Below are 20,994 nucleotides of genomic sequence, written 5' to 3' on the forward strand. Positions count from 1 at the left end.
CCCTGCCACCCGCCCCCAAGAAAGGATACAATAGATCCAGGCATTGTGTTTAAATTAAATAATAAAAAAAGAAGGTTCCATATATGCATTTAGGATAAAACACAATGCCTGGATCTATTACTTTCATGTTTTATCTTCTATCCTTAGAATGCACAGAGGTAAATGCATACCACATTTGGCAATGATGCATGTATTTATGTTATTTACTTCTTTGTGCTAATCCATAACTTTATTACTATCCCATCCATAAATTTCTCTTCATTATAATGGCCTCAGAACTTCTAAAATTATTTTTAATAGTACATAAATTTGTTAGATCACAGAAATCAATGAGATAGGCTAGATAAAGTCCCTTTGATTCTTAGAGTAATTTGTAAAGGAAGCTACAAATTTGATCAACTTCTCTAGAATTGTAGTGTAGTCGGTATGTTCATTCCAGGTTTTATATTATTTTTTTATGATCAGTCAAATTGGGTCTCTAAGAGTGTACATGTTTTTATAATGATTCTTCAGTTTGAGGGAGGCTTTTATTACACTGATTCTTTCACTCTCAACAAAAGAAAACTGGAGATGTCTCATGGGGAAGTGGCATTTTAAACTTTATGTTTGAACAGTGAAATGAAGCAGATCATCATAAAAACCATTTTTATTATATTTAGCTCCATGATTTAATTTAGTTTTCTCCATGCATAGAATGATTTTTGTACATTATTATTTAAAAGCAAGATTCCTTTTTTTCTAAATAAGGGATTGATTATTAGTCATTTTCTATATCAATATACGCTAGTAAAGCTAATAAATATAGGGATGATATAATGTTGATTACTTTAAACTAGAGTTTATTGTTTAAAGATTTTATTTATTTATTAGAGAGAGAGAAAGAGAGAGCATGCGCAGGTGAGCATGCAAGCAGGGGGAGGTGCAGAGGGGGAGGGAGAGAAAGGGAAAGAATCCCAAGCAGACTCTGCACTGAGCATAGAGCCTGAAGCAGGGCTCAATCTCACAACTCTGAGATCATGATCTGAGCTGAAACCAAGAGTCGGATGCTTAACCAACTGAGCCATGCAGGTGCCCCTAAACCAGAGTTTATATTAGAGATAAGTATCTACTGTTTATACACTATAATGACTGTCTTTATTTTAAGGTCATTACTGACAATTTCTGTGCATTATTTTTATATACAATATCTGCAGTGCAAGATTCTTTTGTTTTACCATCTTTTTCTCTCTGCTTCTTCCTTTCTTCTTTCCATTGTCTTTTTAAGTTACTGGAGCTAAAAATCCAGATAAGAGTATTTATCTTATTTCCTACAAATTACACTCTATTGGTCAAGACAGGTAAGCAGATTACATATTATGGCAAGATAAATATTAATTTATAGGGGCTCTAGAGAACAGACTCTTAATTCTTCCAGAGGGTAATTTAAAGAGTAAATGAAAACTTTCTTAAAGAAATGATGCCTTACTTTTGAAGAATATAATAAGTGGGGATTTGACCGCCAAATGCACAGTGAATGCCATATGAGTAGTCTCAGCAACCAGAGAGGACAGAGTGAGATCTTGAAACTAAGAAATGTTAATTAAGGGTTATATATACAGGTGAGGCTTGGAGAGATGGACAAGATAAGATCTGAGATAGTGGAAGGTCTGTCCTGTCTTGTCAAGGAGTTGGGCTTATCCAGTATAAATAGAGGACTACATTATCAGGTTTTAGAAAGAAAATACTGGTAGCAGTGTGATCTAAAATAGATTTAAAGCTGGGAGGAAAAAAATAAAGCTGGGAGCACAGGAGATATGAGAGTATAAATACAGGATTGTGATTTGGACAATCAGAAACACCAACAGAGTAAGAAAATGAGGGAATCAGGAGAGAAGATTGTAGCAGAAAGTGAAATTAGAGTGTCTGATTTGATTTCAGAGTAGATTAGCCCAGAGGACGGTAAAATCCAGTTTGCAGCCATGGGTCTGGGAGGCTCACCCTGTGTGGAGAGGAGGTTCACTAGCTATCAGGAGGTCAAGTAACTCTGGGGATAGTTTATTGTATGTTGTCCCTAAAACATACCAAGATAATTATAGGGTCTTGATGAAATGGTTGCTGTATAATCATAATGGATAAGAATAGCGGGGAGAGCTATGAGGTTCCATGAGTTTCAAATGATAAGAGATAGTCTACTCTGAGTCCGCAAGAATGATGAGTTGGATGGAAAGCCAAGAGATTTCCATAAAAACTATAGGACAAGTACTGGTTGAGAGAATGAGCAACCTCTTTTCAGAAATGTACTAGGGAAAGTGGCAGTGACTTAGAAAGAAAAACAGTAATTTGTTTATTTTAAGCAAAGATTCAGAAAGCCCAATGAAAAGTTTTAGAAATGAAGTGAGATACAGAAGATCAATTTAGGAGAAAGAAAGCAGAGATAAGCTTGGGATAGTGATGACCAGAAAGGATAGAGACTAGAAAAACTTAAGTTGCACATGAACTCTGGATCGGTGGGCAAGTTGTTTCCTTCAAAGGGTTACAGACTGGTAACAAATGATTTGTGCCCAGAATATAAAAATAATTCATGTAAATAAATAATAAGTAACAATCCAATCCAAAAGAGCAAAAGACCTAAAATAGGCTTTGAATAAAATACACATACACAAATCACCTATAAACATATAAATGTATGCACACCATCTTTACTCTGTCGGGAAAATACATGTTTAAATCTCAATAGATAACACTACACACCCCTCAGAATTATTAAGACAATTAAAAATCCTAGGCTTTGGAAAGGATAGGAAGCAAGTGGATTGTTCATACATTGCAGGTGGGAGAATAAATTGGTTCAGCCATGTTACAATACTGTGTGGTAATATACTCTCTGTATTTGAATCCTGGCCTTTTCACTAATTTTGTAACATGAGGCAAGTTATTCATATTTTGTACATCTGTATTCCATTTGTAAAATGGAATTAAACAATTTAATTCATGAAAACTGCTTAGAAGTATGCCCAGTACATAGACAGTGTTCGGTTGATATCACCTACTATTACTGTTATTTTAAGTATTATGTTGGAATTTAAAAAAATAAATTTTAACCATTTATTATAAAATAAAATTTATAAAACAACATAAAAATTAAGAGAAAAAATTAAAAATTGGAATAAGATATATAAGAACAATTATTAATATATAAATGGAAGCACTATTAAAAGCTTCCTCTTGATTCTTAGATGTATATTTTTGACATATCTGTACTTAAACTTGATATATCATGTTTTTTTATACTTATTTTTATACTTAAACTAATATCCTTAAATGTATGTGTTTCTATATACTATGGAACATTGCTATTCATGGCTATATAATGTCTTATTAAATGAAGATATCATAATTTAGTTGAAATAATGTTTATGCCTAGCATGTTTCCATTTATTTTGTTATGATATGTAACACCTTAGTGAACATCTTTATGAAGAATGGCTTTTCCTGGTTACTCTGTAATCGATATTGCAAAGTATCCTTGTTTTGCTCATACTGTATTATTTTGTTCTACACATGAATCAGATTTCACAGTTGTTTAGTACTTTCTGTACTATAAACATTTCTAAATCAGGAACATAATGTTTGGAATGTTTCTTAAAACAAAACAAAAAACTATTAATTTAAACATTTAAGTAACTAATTTTAGATGATAATTTTATCTTATGTTTAAACAAAGATAATATTTTCAGAATATACAGTCAAAATAGTATTCATTGGCAGAAGGTGATAGAGTAAAAAATAAAGTGTATGTTCAGTATTGTGCCCCTTTTGGACCAATTGTGGTCTCTTCTCCCCAGAATATAATCTTGTTATAATATTCTGTATTACCTTAAATAAACCTCAAATAATGCCAACAAAATCAATAATGAAGCTCGTTAACTCAGAGAAAGGAAAATAAAGCTATTTGGTTAATAAGATTTCTAGACATATCCTTAGACTTGATTCACATTTTTCCAACTACCTCTCTTCTTTACTGTGACTGAAAACTTGGACAACATGGTGTTGCTGAAATACACAGTCCACACATCTCTACATATAACACCCTTGGAGAACCATATGTCTATATTACCTTCTCTTCTTCCAATCTTGCTTGCTCTTCTACAATTATAAGAATTCTACTAAATTATGCATTGTAGCTATGGTGATTAAGCTTTGCGTAGCATCGGGTATGTTAAATCTTTCCTGAAAGTATGTGTGTAATCAAGTCATTACTCCTCAATGATGTCAAAAGTTCTTTTAGAGCGTGAAAGCATGGCATGTGTGTATGTTCCTCACAGTCTAGCTATTATGGGCTCTTTCTGTATTCTCTATCTGTCACTTAACTGCAACCAGAACAGTTAATAATGACAATTTCAAAAGTAAACATTAGCCAATTTAAGGAGGGGGAGAGATGTTTGAATTCCCTGTGATTCTGAAATTTGGATTTTGAATGCTCTGGAACCTTAACTTCCTATACTAGTTGTAGGGCTCCCAGAAGTCTGGTGGAGAGGTGTGAACAGTTGGCTAAGGATGTGACTTGCTGCACTGAGCTTCAGTTTTTATTTAACATCATTTCAGCTGCTTCTCCCTTCTTTGCATTTACCTCTTTAACCTTTAACCACAGTTACTGAAGTCATCTATTTTCTTGAAATTCTTTATGTAATGTACCATGGGTTTGTGCCTGTGCAATTTTCTTTTTTATCTAAAGAGTGGGGACAAAGCCCATTGTCAGTGCTCAATAAATGTTTCATCAATGCCATTACTTAATATCCATTTAATTAATATTCATTATAGATCAATTCATAATTGTCATCATAGTAATGATAGGCAAAAAAGAATCTAATTTTTTCCATACTTTGAAAATCTAACTCAGACTCATTTTTATGTTATTATTCATAAAAGATAGCTGCTTTTTATTTATTTATTTTTTAAAAATATGTAGAATTAAATTCTGAACATTCCTCTATTTTTTGCCAATGGTTTTCTGACTCAAATTCCAGTGAGGAACACATTTAAGCATTAAAGCTCTATAATGTTTATAAAATATGTGTACATCCATTTTGGTTGGACAGATTCTTCATGTATTTTTATTTTAAAGGTACATAGGATAAGAAATGGGCGAGGACCCTGCCTCACTAAGTGATGATTCCATCATCTACACTTATGAGATGAACCATTTATCTGTTACATTGTCTTAGATTGATTTTAGAGGTTTCTGAAGAACCCATCTTTGTGGTAGCTTAGGCTATATAATATAGAATATGTATACTTACAAATAAGGTCGAATCTAGAAGAAAAAAATCGTTATATTGCAGCAAATTGTATTTGTTTCTACCTAACTATGATAGAGTTCTATTTTTAGGATTCTAAAATACTATTTTTAGTTTTGTTTTTTTTAATAGGGCTGCAAAGATATTTTTCCACATTTCTATGATATTTTATGCCTAACATGTAGCTGTACCTAGAGCAAATTATAAGAATTTTTTTAAGGAAACAAACTTGGAGTCTGTTAATTTTGTCATGGTTTATAGAAAAGCAAAAGCAAAAGGCTGATACGACATAAACTGGAAGTTCAATTAATCGAAAATCTGATGGAAATCTAAATCATGTAAGCAAAAATTAGCATTATCTAAAGAAGAATAAAACATATTTGATAGCTAAAATCTAGGAAATAGGCTAAAGCAAAGAATATTTTGTATGTACCTAATTCAAAAGTGAGTATATGCAATTATGTATTAATGAATTAAGTTATTCTACAACTTGTTACCAATAACATTCAAAGCAGCTTATATAAGTAAGCAGCAATCTAAAACAATAAATGTACACCGAAATCAAATTAGACTTAGAAATTCATGTCACTAATATCCTAAAAAAGTTGACAGAGGTAGTTTGCAAATTTGTCCCTGAGTTTCTTAGTAGCCTCATGAAACGAGGGGAAATACAGTCTTGCAGTCTTCACAACATAAAAACAAATCATTCACTTAGTGGAAACACTTTTTTTTTTTTTAAAGATTTATTTATTTATTTGAGAGAAAGACACAGAGAGAGCACAAGCAGAAGGAGAGGCAGAGGAAGAGGGAGAAGCAGACTCCCTGCTGAGCTGGGAGCCCAACGTAGGGCTCTATCCCAGGACCTGGAGATCACGACCCGAGCCAAAGGCAGATGCTTAACCATCTGAGCCACCCAGGCGCCCCAACACTTTTAATTGTTACTGTTGTTACTGAGATCTGAGATTAATTTCTTCCATAGCAAATTGTATTGGGAGGGCACTACGCCTCAACAATATTGCTATAATTGTAGTAGTGTTTGTTTCCTTTGGTTTCTCTTTTTTATAACTGTCAATGCAGACTGATGGCTTATGGCCAAAGTGCATTTTAGTATAAAGAAGTCTACCTGTTGCAAAAATAAAATAGTAATAATTCTGCCACAAGAAAAAAGAAAGAAGCAGGGCCACCTGGGTGGCTCAGTCGTTAAGTGTCTGCCTTTGGCTCAGGTCAGGATCCCAGGGTCCTGGGATCGAGCCTCACATCGGGCTCCCTGCTCCGTGGGAAGCCTGCTTCTCCCTCTCCCACTCCCCCTGCTTGTGTTCCCTCTGTCGCTGTATCTCTCTCTCTGTCAAATAAATAAATAAAATCTTTAAAAGAAAAAAGAAAGAAACATAGTAGTTAAAAGTTAGATGGATGTCATTCATGAAGATTTATTGTATTGAGCAGAAGTTAACAGCAATTGTTTTACATGATCGAGAATACTAAAGAAAATATCTACTTTATAATATATTGATTTAAAAGGAATGACTGCAAGGTTGAGAAAAAAAATACCTTAACAGAAACTAAAATATATCAGTGTCTATATAGGGAAGAATCAACTTTTGAGGACAACTGAATCAGTGATCTGAAGGAGAGGATTAAGAAAATCTCCTTTAGTGCAAGGAGAATAGCAACAAGGTGCTATCCCTAAAGAAAAAATTAAAATATTTTCTTAGGTCTAAGTATACTGAAGAAAATCAGATTAAGCTAAAAAGAACCAACATTTCTTCAAATTCACTCGTCTATTTAATGTGATTCGCAAATAGTATTTATTTATTTATTTTTTGCTTGGCAAAATGATTCCACAGTTTCCGGGGAAGAATAAATACGCACAAATACATTTTAAATTCATAAAACCATAAACAATAGTAAGGAAAGACCTGTTTTTTTTTTTTTTTTAAAGATTTTATTCATTTATTAGAAAGCACACGAGCGAGAGGCAGCAAAGGGAAAGGGAGAAGCAGACTCCCCACTGAGTAGAGGGCCCGATAGGGGGCTTGATCCCAGGACCCTGAGATCATGACTTGAGCTGAAGGCAGCTGTTTAACCGACTGAGGCACCCAGGTGCCCCAGGAAAGACCTGTTTTTAGCAAACCTTAAGATTATGCTTACTAAAATCTCAGTGATCAAAATAACGTAATAGTGGCTCTAGAAGATATAAGGACCTGGTAGAAAGTCTAAAACACAGTAAACTATATGTAGTAATATAGTGTATGATGAAGGCTGCATATTAAATCTGGAGGGGGATGGTGGGGATCAGTTGTGTTGAGATTACTGTGTAGCCATATGGGAAAGTAAATTAAGATAAATTCCACTTTATACCTACTCCAAAATAAATCAAACATGGATTGAAAGTTTATTTTTGACCCATAAAAAGATTTATTTTTTTTGCCTTTTGACCTTCTTCCTAAAAGGAAGACATTAAAGAAAATGTTGACAGACTTGACCAATCAAAAATTTCTTTTAAAAATGGGTAAGGACCAAAACCACAAATCAAGGCAAACAAGCATTATAACAAATAAAGCCTTGTTTTATAAAATTAATGCAAATAACTATAAAATAATTTAAAAACGTAACTCATCAATAATTGAGAAAAACATATTAAAACAAGTCAGAGATCATACCTTTTCTATCCAGTGAGACACGATTTCCACAAAGTGTGGCATAAATGTTCCCAAATATGTGAACCTCTGTTTTGGTATTTTTGCTTATGCCCTCCAAAGGAAGATTGGGGTTAGGGCAGGGCAAATATCCAGAACTAACTGCATTACAGTAGAAATAAATGCTTTAAATCTTTTCTCTCTTCTGACTCTTAAATTTTGAGTGCAATAAAAATCAGATCCCTTCACCACTAGACATTTAAGGATAAATTCCACCTTGCAAAGGTAACCTGTGGTTTTAATGATTCCAGATGAAGTGGTGGTCATCATAAAGTATTTATATACATGCTTTTCTCTGTTTTACTATTAAAAATAACTTGTCTGTTTTCAACTTTCAACTTGAAACCTGAGCAAGAATTGATTCATTTAGAACTTTTGGTCTGTACACCAATTTCATGCACAATGCAGTGATTTTTGACGCTCTTTTGTCTTTTTTCCTTAGTTCAACCTATATTCCCTCCTTTCTGTAGAATAAAGATTATTTAATTCTTTTGAGGCTGCCATACTCATTCCTTGCCTTTCAGTCTAGATGGTAAAATATATCATTTCAAATTCTGTTGCTAATACTCACAGAAGCTTTAACCAATTTGGCCTCACGTTCCCAAGGAAACCCAAATCCTTTAGGAATATGGCTCACCACACCACATTCTATTCCCTATAATATTATTCCTATTTCACCCCAACCTCAAATATTCTTGAATTCTTCCATTTGGTTACCATTACTCCAACATCCTGGAGTCACCAATGCCTGTATCCCTCCAGTTTCTTTCATTCTAGCACTTTCTTCTTCTCTTTCTCACCATTTTTCCCTTTTCATGGCATCTGCCCCACAATATATTGACTAATTTCCAATTAAAACACTCAAATAAAGTGTCACCTAACATCTTGTGCTAGATAGCACTAGACAGCACCATGATTTGAGTCCAGCACTAGAACTTCTCTGTTTCTACTCTTAGTGATGTGTCTGCCCTTAAACTCACACTAGAGCGATAGCTGTTCTTTTCTGCTATTTTTCTATATTTGTATACGGATGTGACCTTGTCTGCATCTTACTGTAGCCATAAGTATATGCAGCTGTGAAGATACACTCACTGTGTCAAATTTTCCTCCTCCTTCTACCTTAACTCACAGTATTCTAATTCCTGACTATAAAAAGGGTAGAAAACTATTCTTGCTGTTTGTCCCAAATCCAGTGGCATTCTTTTTGGTTGGATTCCCAAGGAGCAGAGCATGAACCGGGGGTTTAGCTGTTTGTGATTTAGAGAGGGAGGAATATTTCTTTATAAAACCATCTGCAAGGGAGGGAGGAAACAGGAGAGGAAGGGAGCTTTGTGCAAGAAAGGGGTTATAGGGAGAGTGTAAGCGTTGGCCTAAACCCTGGGAGTTCTGGCATAAAATCAAACCATAAAGTTGTTCTTAACTTAAGACAAGGGGCTGGCTTTTTCTAACCCATTATCAGTCATTCATTAGCAGTGGCTTCCTCCAGCATAGGAGGTGCTTGCTCAGCCTGCTCCTGGAGTAAAGAATAACTCTTCAGAAAATGTGACAACTGGGAATTCTCAGTGGTCCACACTCGTAGCAGTGGGGGATAGGTATTTTGGCCAGGTGACAAAGGATCTGCTTTGGGCTACCAAGAACATCCACTAGACCCCCTTTTCAAGAATCCTCTTTTTTGAATCCCCTGCAGTATTGACAGTATTTTAAGTGCTCTGTTCTCAAACTGTGGGACTCACCTCACACATTTCTACTTGGTTTTATGCTACCTCTCTAGCCACACTCGATCCATATTTCTAAATTCCTGGTCCTCCTTCTATTCTTAAATATGTTTCCATTTTTAACTATATACTTACGTCATTATGCTCGCTGTAGATTATCTCATCCAATTCCATGACTCCAACTACCACTTTTGAATACATCTGTGTAAGCTTGTTCCCTCTGACCCCTCAAAATCCAAATACTCAGCTTCACCTTGTGGCTTTCCTCTTGGATGTCCCACAGAGGCCTCAAGGTCACATCAGGAACTGAACTTAAATTGTTTCTTGTGAAACTTTTCCCTGTGCTCACTGACCCCTCTGCCATCACTCTCATTGCTCGCATGAAAGGGTAGACCTCTTTATCTTTAGCACCTAATTCATTGTGACAAATATTAGATGTTCAACAAATATTGACTGAATTAATGAATCACAATCAGTTGTCTCTTTTTATCCCCATCAGTTATCACTTTCTCTTGAGTCAGGAAGAAAATACATCAGACAGTGACATAAATATCCAATAACAAATTAAAATGGGTATGTGGCATGGAGGCTTATTTTTAAAAATCATTCATAACACATGGTAATTAAATCTTACTGTTACAAGCTAATAAAATTGAGTTTAAAGTACGTGAAGATGAGGTAATATTAGTGGATGTCTAATGAGCATTGTGTTTAGTTTCTGGAGTGGCACTTGAAGTACTTTATAATTATTACTAAATTTCAGAAAACTTGTGATTATTATGTTATTGTACTTATATAAAATATCCAATAGATGGTACTGTGAAATGCCTAATATTTAAAATAAAATGGCATTGCAGGTAGAGAGCTTAAAGGGAACATTTCAGAATTCTGAGGAGAATCAAGACATTTTTCTCTGGATGTCAAATTATATTTAAAATCTGATTTTTAAAAATACGGTTTAAGCAATACAGTAGTCCATGTAAAAAATCATAAATATTCATTCTTAGTCTAGCTCAGAAAATGAAAATTGATGTTTACTACTAAATGGAACTTAAAAATTGTTCCTATTCTATTAGTAGTTTTTTTTAATGTGGTGATTACTCAATGTTACTCAAATAACAGCATTTTCAGCAAGAAATTATAGCAGCAGCATGTCTTTGTCACTGAAATTCTACAGAAAATTTTATGTTAAAAATAAAGCAGGCCTGTGTGAGCCAATCTCCTTTTTACTTAGAGTGAGTTCATTATTTCTTTCATATGTTGGTCTCTCCCAAAACTAGTCTAATATCTGAGTAGAACATTATACTGTTTTATAAATATAACATGCATTCAGAACATTTAAAAATACGTATGATCTTATGGAATTAATATATTTTTTTAAAAAGTAATAATAAGAACTGATTAGAGTTTGTTCCTAAAGAGCATATGAAAAGTAGCAATTTGTAAATAGCCTTATTTATCTTAGTGCTCATCAGTATTTCCATTTTAAAGTGGCACTTGTTTATATGTAAGAATGAATGCCAAATACTGATTATCAGAACTAAGTTTTACAAAACCTATTTCTAAAGCTAAAACTGTCTGAGGAATTATGTGATAACATAGAAAGCTTGTGTTGCATGTAGCTTTTTAAAATTTTTGCTACTGTTTCTGATACTGTTCTTGAATATTGGTGAGTATTCCTTTGTATTAGGGTTGTTTATTTGTTAGTTTATTCAGTAATCTTTTATTGTATGTGACAGTATGCCAGGTACTAGAGAAACCAAGATAAATAGCTTTTAAGAAGAACGTTTTTACATGAATCAGCAGCATACGCCCTTTGGTTTCTTTATGCGTTTACTGTTTTTTACATGTTTTATATAATCTGAGTATTTTATATTATGCATCCTCTTAAAAAGATTATAGTCTTAGGTGGATATGAATGTTCTGCTTAAGGAAAATATGCTATTGAAATACCTTGAGCTGGCTTAAGTAACGGAGGTTATTTTCTTTATTAAAAAAATAATAATTAGTTCTTTGCTAAGTCTAGGGTTTTCTGACCATTATCTCCTAAACCATATCAAAACAAACATGCCAGATTTGTAGTAGAAAAGTGTGGGATGAACAACTATTTTCCTGGATACTTGGAGTTAAACATGATTTCTGTCCACCACTATGTAATGATAACATCTTTATGGACTCCTCAGGGAATAAAGGGGCTTCTAGAATCCTGCTCAGGCCCTTTAAGATTTTGTGTGCATTGCGTATTATGTTCTTGTCAAGAACAGTAACACATGCTGATTCATTTACTCAGATTTCCTAGTGTACTGGATGTATATAACATTACACGGCCAAGTTCCTACTTGAGCTAAATGGGTTTAAATATAAACTGTGCATGCAGATCTCAAGTGATAGTCTCTTAATAGATGTCAGATACTCTTTATTGCTGCCCTCTTTTATTTCAGTAACATTTTAATTAATTCACACTGATTGAATAAATGTACATTGAGACTTGTTTCCTAATGAGGGCGCATTTAGAGGAAAGGTTTTGCATCATTCTGATATCCTGTGGGTAATTATATTCTAATTATATGGTCGGGGGAAAAGAGTCTATAACTCAGTACTGATACTGTTCGTTGGACCCAATTAATTACATGCACATAATGAAAGTTCATGATAAGGTTGACTGGCAGTCAGTGTAAAATTTTAACTCAATTGAATCTTAGCCTAATGTGAGTGCAGAATTGGACTTTAACCTGGTTAGAAAATGCTTTGGTGTGAGATCAGTGGATATTTAGAGGGGCAAAGGATAAGAACAAATTTCATTATAACTTATTTGTTTTTTAATTCGAGGTCTTTTCCAAGATTGATGCAAAGGAAAAGTTATCAGCCTAATGCTTTAATTCTAAATATTATTATCAATATTCTTTCACTACCTACAGTGATTTTTCTGTATTTTAGAAAGCCACCATGATACATTTTGAGAATGAGATCATGTTGAGAAAAAGAATAGTCATATCAGGAAGTATTATTGATTAATTTTATTCACATAAAATTCAATAGATATTAACCTATTATATTAGATGTGGTTTTTTAAGGGTGATTTTTTATTTAAAACCACCACCTGCACTCAGATCCTTGTCCCAAGCATCACAAACAGAATCATACACATACATACGTACTCATAAATAGGTGTGTTAATTATCTTTATGTAAGTAAGAGTTCTAAAGAATTATCTCACACAAATAAATAATCAATAAGACATGTGCATTTCATCTTGAAATGTATTTTGAAGGTGGTTGAATCTGATGCTTAAGGATTTTGCAATACTTCAAAGAAAAGCTAAAGCCATGGGGCACCTGGGTGACTCAGTTGCTTAAGTGTCCAACTCTTTATTTCAGCTCAGGTCATGATCTCAGGGTCCTGGGATCAAGTCCTGAGTCAGGCTTTGCACTCAGCAGGAAGTCTGCTTGAGTATTCTTTCCCTCTCCCTCTGCCTCTCCCATCCACTCATGTGCTCTTGTACTCTCTCTGTCTCTAAAATAAATCTTAAACAACAACAACAACAACAACAGCACTAAAGCCATGTCTAGATACCAGCTCCCATCCTTCCTTACTCAATGTCATTGTTTTCTTTGAATGAAAGGACATTCTTCTCCAAAATGGTAGGTGTCAAATGCCCACGGTCCATTTGGGGATTGAGGAGTATAGCAAGGAAGACTTTTTTGTCTTTTCTTTTTTTTAGCCTCTCTTGTCTCCACTCTCTTTTTCTGCATTGTTTTCTCTCTTAGGTCTCTTCTCTCCTCTCCTGCATCTTTCCTTCTTTCTCTCTCCTGTAACAGCTCTAACATATACATTTCATTTAAAAAAAAAATAAATCTTTTGGTTCCATATATTCATGAGCAACAAACATAGTTTCAGATGAAGAAAGTGTGATTAAGTCCTTTTTTTGCTGAGCTCTAGGCAGGCAGTGGAAATGAGGGGAATCATTTATGTTCTAAAGTTAATAAAATAGTTACCATTTATTGGAAACTTAAATTTGTTAGACACCCTTTTAATCAGGAAGGTAGCTATCATTATCATGCCACGGGACATGTGAGGAAAGTGAAGCATAGAGAGATTGAAGAAATTTACCTAAAGTCACACAACTTGCAGGTGGCACAAGCAATACATGCCCTACCCAAATTCCATGTTCTAAACCCATTTTTGGTGTTCATGCTGCATTCCCCAACAGTTGGTGAGGCACAAATTCATTTAGGGGATCTAGATCAGCATTTCAAAAAGGAATGGAAAAAGTAGCCATTACCAAGGTAGAGGAGAATAGAAGTGAAGAGAGAAAAGAATAGAATATATCAGAGAGGGGGGCATCCAAGGTAGGTAGTCTTTGTGAAATTATTTTACAAGTATATAAATATACACGTATTGTTACTATGGATCAGAGCTAAAAAGAAATTGAAGAACCCTTCTTCACCATATGGACTTCTGATGATTTTATGAGACCTAACCAAGTAGGATAACATTTCTAATGGTTTTATTTCAATAGCTAGTCAAGTAAGCAAGACAATAAACAATAAAAATAACATTAGAAAGGATTTAGTTGTTGCTGATCGCTTTTATATGTAGAAAGCTATCTTTGAAACTTGGATATCTCTATAAAGATATATTTTTAACATTTTTAGTGAAAACATTTGGTGCCCCTTAATTTTCCAAATATCCATTGCACTAGGTGTACTTTCCCTGAAGGCTCAGGGTGCTTCCTTTTCTAAACACAAACATGCACGCATACTGGGGGAGCAATTAAGGAGGGAGCCTCACAATCCCTTCTGTGCAAAATCTTCTGAACTAAACTCTGCAAATATGTGTAAACAATCACATTTACAAGAATAAGAATAGACATTCTTGTGAGCAATTAAAATTATAAGGGTAATAAAATGATCTCAATTAAAAATATTCTTACCATTAAATTTATTTGGTGCAGGCTTAAAAATTTGGCTCAAGTGAGAAGTGGTTAGTCAAGGGACCCTGAATTAAGATTATAATATGTGTATCTTCCTTTTTTTAAAGATTTAATTTATTTATTTGTCAGAGAGAGAGAGGGAACACAAGCAGGGGGAATGGAAGAGGGAGAAGCAGGCTTCCCGCCAAGCAGGGAGCCCAATGTGGGGCTCGATCCCAGGACCCTGGGATCATGACCGGAGCCTAAGGCAGATGCTTAACTGACTGAGCCACCTAGGCATCCCATATGTGTTCTTCTAAAATATTTTATTTTTGGTATTTACATTTTAATTAGGTATGTCAAGGTGCTACTGAAAAAAAAAATAATGATCCTTCTAATTGAAAGACTCGCCATACATTGAAATAATGATTGGTTATAAAAATTATTTGTAGCATAAAAATTATTCTAGTCTCACTTCCTTTTTTTTTTTAAAGATTTTTTATTTATTTATTTGACACAGAGAGACACAGCGAGAGAGGGAACACAAGCAGGAGGAGTGGGAGAGGGAGAAGCAGGCTCCCTGTGGAGCAGGGAGCCCAATGCAGGGCTCTATCCCAGGACGCTGGGACCATGACCTGAGCTGAAGGCAGACGCTTAACGACTGAGCCACCCAGGCGCCCCCAGTCTCACTTCCTTTTAAAAGTTTGTTTTGTGGGGCGCCTGGGTGGCTCAGATGGTTAAGCTCTGCCTTTGGCTAGGATCATGCTCTCCAGGTCCTGGGATCAAGCCCCACGTTGGGCTCAAGCTCAGCCGGGAGTCTACTTCTCCCTCTGCCTCTCCTCCTGCTTGTGCTCTCTCTCTCTCTGTCCCTATCTCTCAAATGACTAAATAAAATCCTTAAAAAATAAAATAAAGTTTGTATTGTGTTCAAATGTGTGGTGTATACACTTAAGGACCTGCAAAATCATAAAAGGTTAAACAAATTATGAATCTGGAATGTGACAGTAAAATTCACCTAAATCAAATGTGTTTACTTTCTATAGGGTAGGGATGGCCTTGATACATTTTATCATCAAGTGTGAGAGAACAACTTCTCCCTTTCAGGCTGACAGGTACAATTTTAGGAAGACAATTGTTCTTTTCCCAAACTCGCTTTTCTTTCTCTCACTTCTTTTTTGATGCCAGAGATATCCAATTGCATATAAGGAAAGCAGCTATTTAGAATAGTTTTATTTGGCCACTTCAGTTTACCTCTGTCCTAGAAGTTACTGTGTTAAATTACTCCATATTGATATTCAAGCCCCTTCTTTCAGGCAGAACAAATGCATATTGTGGTCTCTAAATACTTCCCAGTGTTCACTGTCTTAAAATAATTTGATTTTCAAATCACTTAAAAAATAGAGACATGGCTAGAAAGAAAGTTAGAAAAGAAATTCTTATTGAACTTGTTGTTTGAGTAAAAGGAGCCTGGGACAGGGAAGTATTATATTTGGATATCATCATTAACTTTATTTTCTTAGGCTGGTTGTCTGATCTTTCTGATTTTCAGTTTTTCAGTCTGAGAAGTGGAATATCTCGGCTTAGAAGGAGGATTCAATGAGACAATAAGTATAAAAGCAATTTTTCAAAAAAACAAACATTCCTATATAGGTATAGCATATAATTCTGTCAATTTTACTTTAGTCTTAAAATAACTAATGACCCTTTTAATGTGAGTACTATGCTCTTATATTTTTAACTCAAACCTCCCAACAATCTCTCCACGAAAGATTTTTCTTTGCCCTGTGACAATTTGGATTAAATTGTCAATTTAAAATGATTACATGTTAGAAACTACAAAGACAAGAGATATCTCAATACTTTAGAATAATAGGATTTTTAAAAATTCTTTGGTATTAGGTTGAACTTAATAAGTGCCCTGAAGACAAATGCATCTTTTAAACTAATTATCTGTACTGTGTATTCTATTTAATATTAAAATGATACTGATTAAATAAAATCAATCACATTCCTCTGTAGTCACACCTCACATTTGATTAAATACAAATATACAGTTCCTGTATTAATTCTGATTAAAAATATATTACATTTAGAATTATACACTCATGATAATTTTCAAAAAACTAAAACATTTACTCTACTCATCCTTGATATTTAAAAATCATATGCAGAAGAGTATAGTTGAAGTAATAAAATATCTGAATTTGTTCTCTAATGAGTTGCTTATTTATCTTTTACCCAGATACCATAGTTTTCTTATCACAACTCGAGAGTAAGCCACTGATGGGCATGTTAATTTAATATATACTCTTTGCCTACACATCTTGATTATAAGTGAGCTTATATATATACATTGTTTCATCACTCCTATTCTTGGAGTGAATTTTTAGTGTAGCTCTCAGACGTCTGAGTGTTGCTGGAGAAAATTCTCTGAGCTGGTGGCTTTCTTACATATTTATGACTTCTAGCCCCACTCGCTCTGAATTTTGCTTGATTCTGTTACTCATTCTTTGTCAACTGCTTTCCCGTTCTCAGAGAGGTCATGGCAAACTCTCTACTACTTCCTTGCTTTCTTCATATCACTATCTCTCTGCCAACATTCCTCACTCTCAGTAGATGATCTGTACCCCTACTACCTTAAGAAGGAAGAAGCCCATATACCTAAATATCTGTATATTACCAGTTCTCCACACAGGTGGTAGCAAAGTGCCAGCCAGGGTTTAATTTCATCCTACAGTCTCTTTTTGGGAGACAATGCTTTAAAAGGGCTTTTTATTATCTTAGTTGGCATTGTTTTTGCTTTTTGTGACGTCAGGCCACGTGAATCCAGTATATCCCCAGCCTACATTATTATTTTGCCATCATATGTGCAGAAATATATATTTTATTGCGTTCAACCTTTTGCAAATAAATTACAGATAGTATAACACTACATCTCTAAATATGTCAGCAGGTATCTTCTAAGATTAAGGACAGTTTTCTATACAATTACCATACTATTATCACACCTAGGAATATTAACAATAATTCCATAATATCAGTCATTATCCTGTCTATATTCAAATGCTTAAAAGTATGTCAAAAATGTCTTTTATAGATTTTTTTTTAGTGGTTGAAGTGGGGTGGACAGTATCTATTCGAGATTTTTGCATCACACTTGGCTGTTTCTCTGAACCATTTTGACAACTATAATCTTCACTGGCTTTCCATTGTGCTGCTTTGGAATGGACGTATACAGTAAGCATAGATTCTTCCAAAAGTTGAAGGCATCTGTGACTCATGCTGTGGAGACAGCTTGATGGACATCCTAGGTTGGTTGCTTGAGAGTCTCTGGGACTTTCCTGGGCTTATGGCCTAAGATAGGATAAGGAATCATAGGATAAGACATTTGATCTGGATTTGAGGGAGAAGAAACATTTATATATTATAATAAAGTTGGAAGAACAACATTCATGTCTTAAAATGTTTATTGAGATATAAACTTGAACTAAGAGCTAAGAAGGAAAAATAGGAAAGCTGACAAAAAATTTGAGCTGACCTAGATTGAAGCTAGCACATTCTTCCCACTGCCCATTGCCCCAGGTGTTATGTAGACTGACTTGGACTCAAAAGTTCAGAATATTACTAAAATCAGAAAGCTTTCAATGAAAGTTCTATTAAATCTGTTTTCAATCTATCTTAGAAAGAGCAATTCCGTAAGGTTCTCCTGTTAATGGGATAGTTAACCCGAGTTCATCCTCCCAGACTTGATGACTTGTTTTGATGAAAAATCTGCAGCTGCAACATTTTTTTTTTTACTTATATTATAAAAATATCTTCAAAATGGAGTTGCATTCCTGGACACTTTAATTTTCTCTAGGGCTGCCTTAGACCCCTTCTTCTCATCCACTTTTGGGTGCATTGGATCTTTCTGGTCCCTCTCTGTGATAAGTCTCTATGAAGGGGCCTGCTTCTTCATTAATCTCAGTATACTGCATAAGGAAGTCAATTGATATCTGTGTTCTCAGATTGTTCAGACCCATCTTGGACATCCATTTAGAGTTGCCTTCAAATAGCTCAGTCCTGGGGAGGAAATGAAAATGCTGACCACTCCCTCCTTTTCAGAGACACACAAATGTCTAAGAACTCCTAGCTTCACATTCAGCTTTCATACTTCCCCTCACCACATACAGCTTACCATAGGAAAACTTTGGCTAGTACTATGCGTGTGATTTGTCAACAATTTTCCAAATTTGTTCTGAGTCCCATAGGACGTACACTTTTGGAATTTGGTAACCTTTTTTCTGTTTCTTGCCAGAAAAAAAGCTTCCCACTGTGACTCAGAAAGGAGGGGTGGTGGATAATTGAAAATGCACTGTCACAAAGACCAGCTTCAGTGTATTTAACGTCATCTTTTTTGTTTTTTTCTAATTACTCTCAAGGAAAATTTTTCTATGTATTTAATAATATTTTTACTTTTTACTGATACTAATGGAATATTTTTTCTTATTTCCAGAAAAATCACAAAATAAAACCAACACCATAAGCTATGTCTCCATGAAAAAGACACTGAGTATTTTTAGGAAGGAATGAGAGTTGGACTGGAAAATGGAAAATTGGGACGGGTAAATGGGCAACTTAAAAAATTAGTAGGAATGGTTTATGAAGGATAATGGGACTTGGAGATGAGTTCTTATTGCAAAATATAAATGTAATACATCCGTGTTGTTTCAGAGAGGTCTGTGAAGCCGGCCAAGGATGTTGATCAATCTGCTTTGGGTGATGAAATTGCATTTTGGATAAGTAATTCACAATCTAATCCACTCTGCATTGGAGCATTCCTTATTTTGTGAAAAGATATTTACTCATGTATTTAATGAATTTAAGCAGAAAAAATCTGACAAGGAAATGCATTTTATATTTATTCACTTATTTCACAGGAGAGTAGTGATATAAGAACTTTTGGCATTTGTTTTCAGTTTGACTTTTGTTTTTTTCAGCTTTAATATGAACTTCTCTTTTTCAGCAGACTCTGCCCACTTCAGGAGTTTCAGTCCCTGAGGTGCGTAAGCAAAAAAAAAAAAAAAAGCAAAAAACTTCACACTTGGAATTATGGGTCATTATACATCTCATGTTGTTAGAAAGAACATTTGTGGCTATATCAGTGACCTACTAATATCAGTTTGTATGGTTTATTTTGTCTCATATAATGATATTTGGAATTGGGGACCTTGATATTTTCATGATGGGATAGACTTGAAACTGTTCCAGTCTCCATTTGTGACAAACATTAGGAAAGCAAAAGTTATGTAAAACAAAGTTTACAGAGAATAATGAAAGTTACTTTGCAAAGAGTTTTGTCCTGTGTATAAGAATAGCATCATTCCTATGTGTCAAGTTAAAATGTAAATACCTTACAGAAAACCCAAATAGTTCAATTCCCTGTACCATTAAAATATAGTTTTCAATGTTAGTAGGTTGGGAAACTCTTGTTCACTTTGAAATGTCTGTCGCTTTAAAAAGAGTACTTCTGCATTTATCACTTAGCATATACCATTATATAGAAAGTCATTGGAATAAAATGTAGTGACAGAATAAATGACTTTTATTTTGAAAATAAATGTAGGCATTGCCACATCATTTATTTTTAGTAAAGTGTTAGCATTACCTTTGCATTTACAAAGCAAAGCCTCCACATTTTTCTGTGACCCTATCCTATTTGATTGTTTTTATCTTTAAAAGATATGCTCAAATGGTATTGTTTCCCTTAAAACTATAATTTGAATCTGCTTGCTTAGGAGAGGTATTATTTATAATATATGAATACTATATAAGACTGTGAATTTATTTAGAGGAACACATATAATTGCACGAAAAAGTATTAAACTCTCTCCCCTGCCCCCTAAAGTTTTTGAGTCAGTGTAGACTGCCTCATGAAACTTAAAAAATTCATTTTGTAATCAGAGATATACTTAAAAATATACTGGAGATATGCTTGAAAAATAATGCTTCTAATCTAAGAGAAATATTAAACTATTTTTGTATGCTTTAAGTCCATTGAAACCATTATCATAGTTATTATAAAAATAAAAATGTTGAATTACACACTTAAGCAACAAAGGTACTTGGAAAGTATATCACTTAGTTTAATTATTTAAGTGTAAGATAATAAATTTTGTATATTCAGGGGTTTGAGTTTATTTTTGCCCCTATCATAGCGCATCAAGTGAATATAGGCACTGTATTTGAGATTTAAAGTTTTCTCTTTAGACTTGTTACTCTCCATAGGTGTCCCATATTCAACTGTATAATCTATATCATATAGATAGAACAAATAGACCAAAATTGTAGTTTTCATAATATGCTTTTCTCATTTGTTAAAAAAAAAAAAAAAAAATTCTTCTTCTGTAAAGTAA

General features: G+C 34.2%; 1 protein-coding gene across 1 annotated transcript in view; it reads left to right on the forward strand.

Annotated features, from left to right (window-relative positions):
* The window catches only part of DGKB (diacylglycerol kinase beta), a 480,803-nt gene that overhangs the window by 209,767 nt on the left and 250,042 nt on the right, over window positions 1-20,994 (forward strand). The window contains exon 13 of the mRNA XM_081800920.1: window positions 19,605-19,640. Coding sequence (XP_081657046.1) covers window positions 19,605-19,640 — 36 coding nt within the window. The remainder of the gene's footprint in view (window positions 1-19,604; window positions 19,641-20,994) is intronic.

This window comes from Leptonychotes weddellii, chromosome 12 (assembly GCF_054177405.1).
Source record: "Leptonychotes weddellii isolate Sample4059 chromosome 12, ASM5417740v2, whole genome shotgun sequence".
Classification (NCBI taxonomy): Eukaryota; Metazoa; Chordata; class Mammalia; order Carnivora; family Phocidae; genus Leptonychotes; species Leptonychotes weddellii.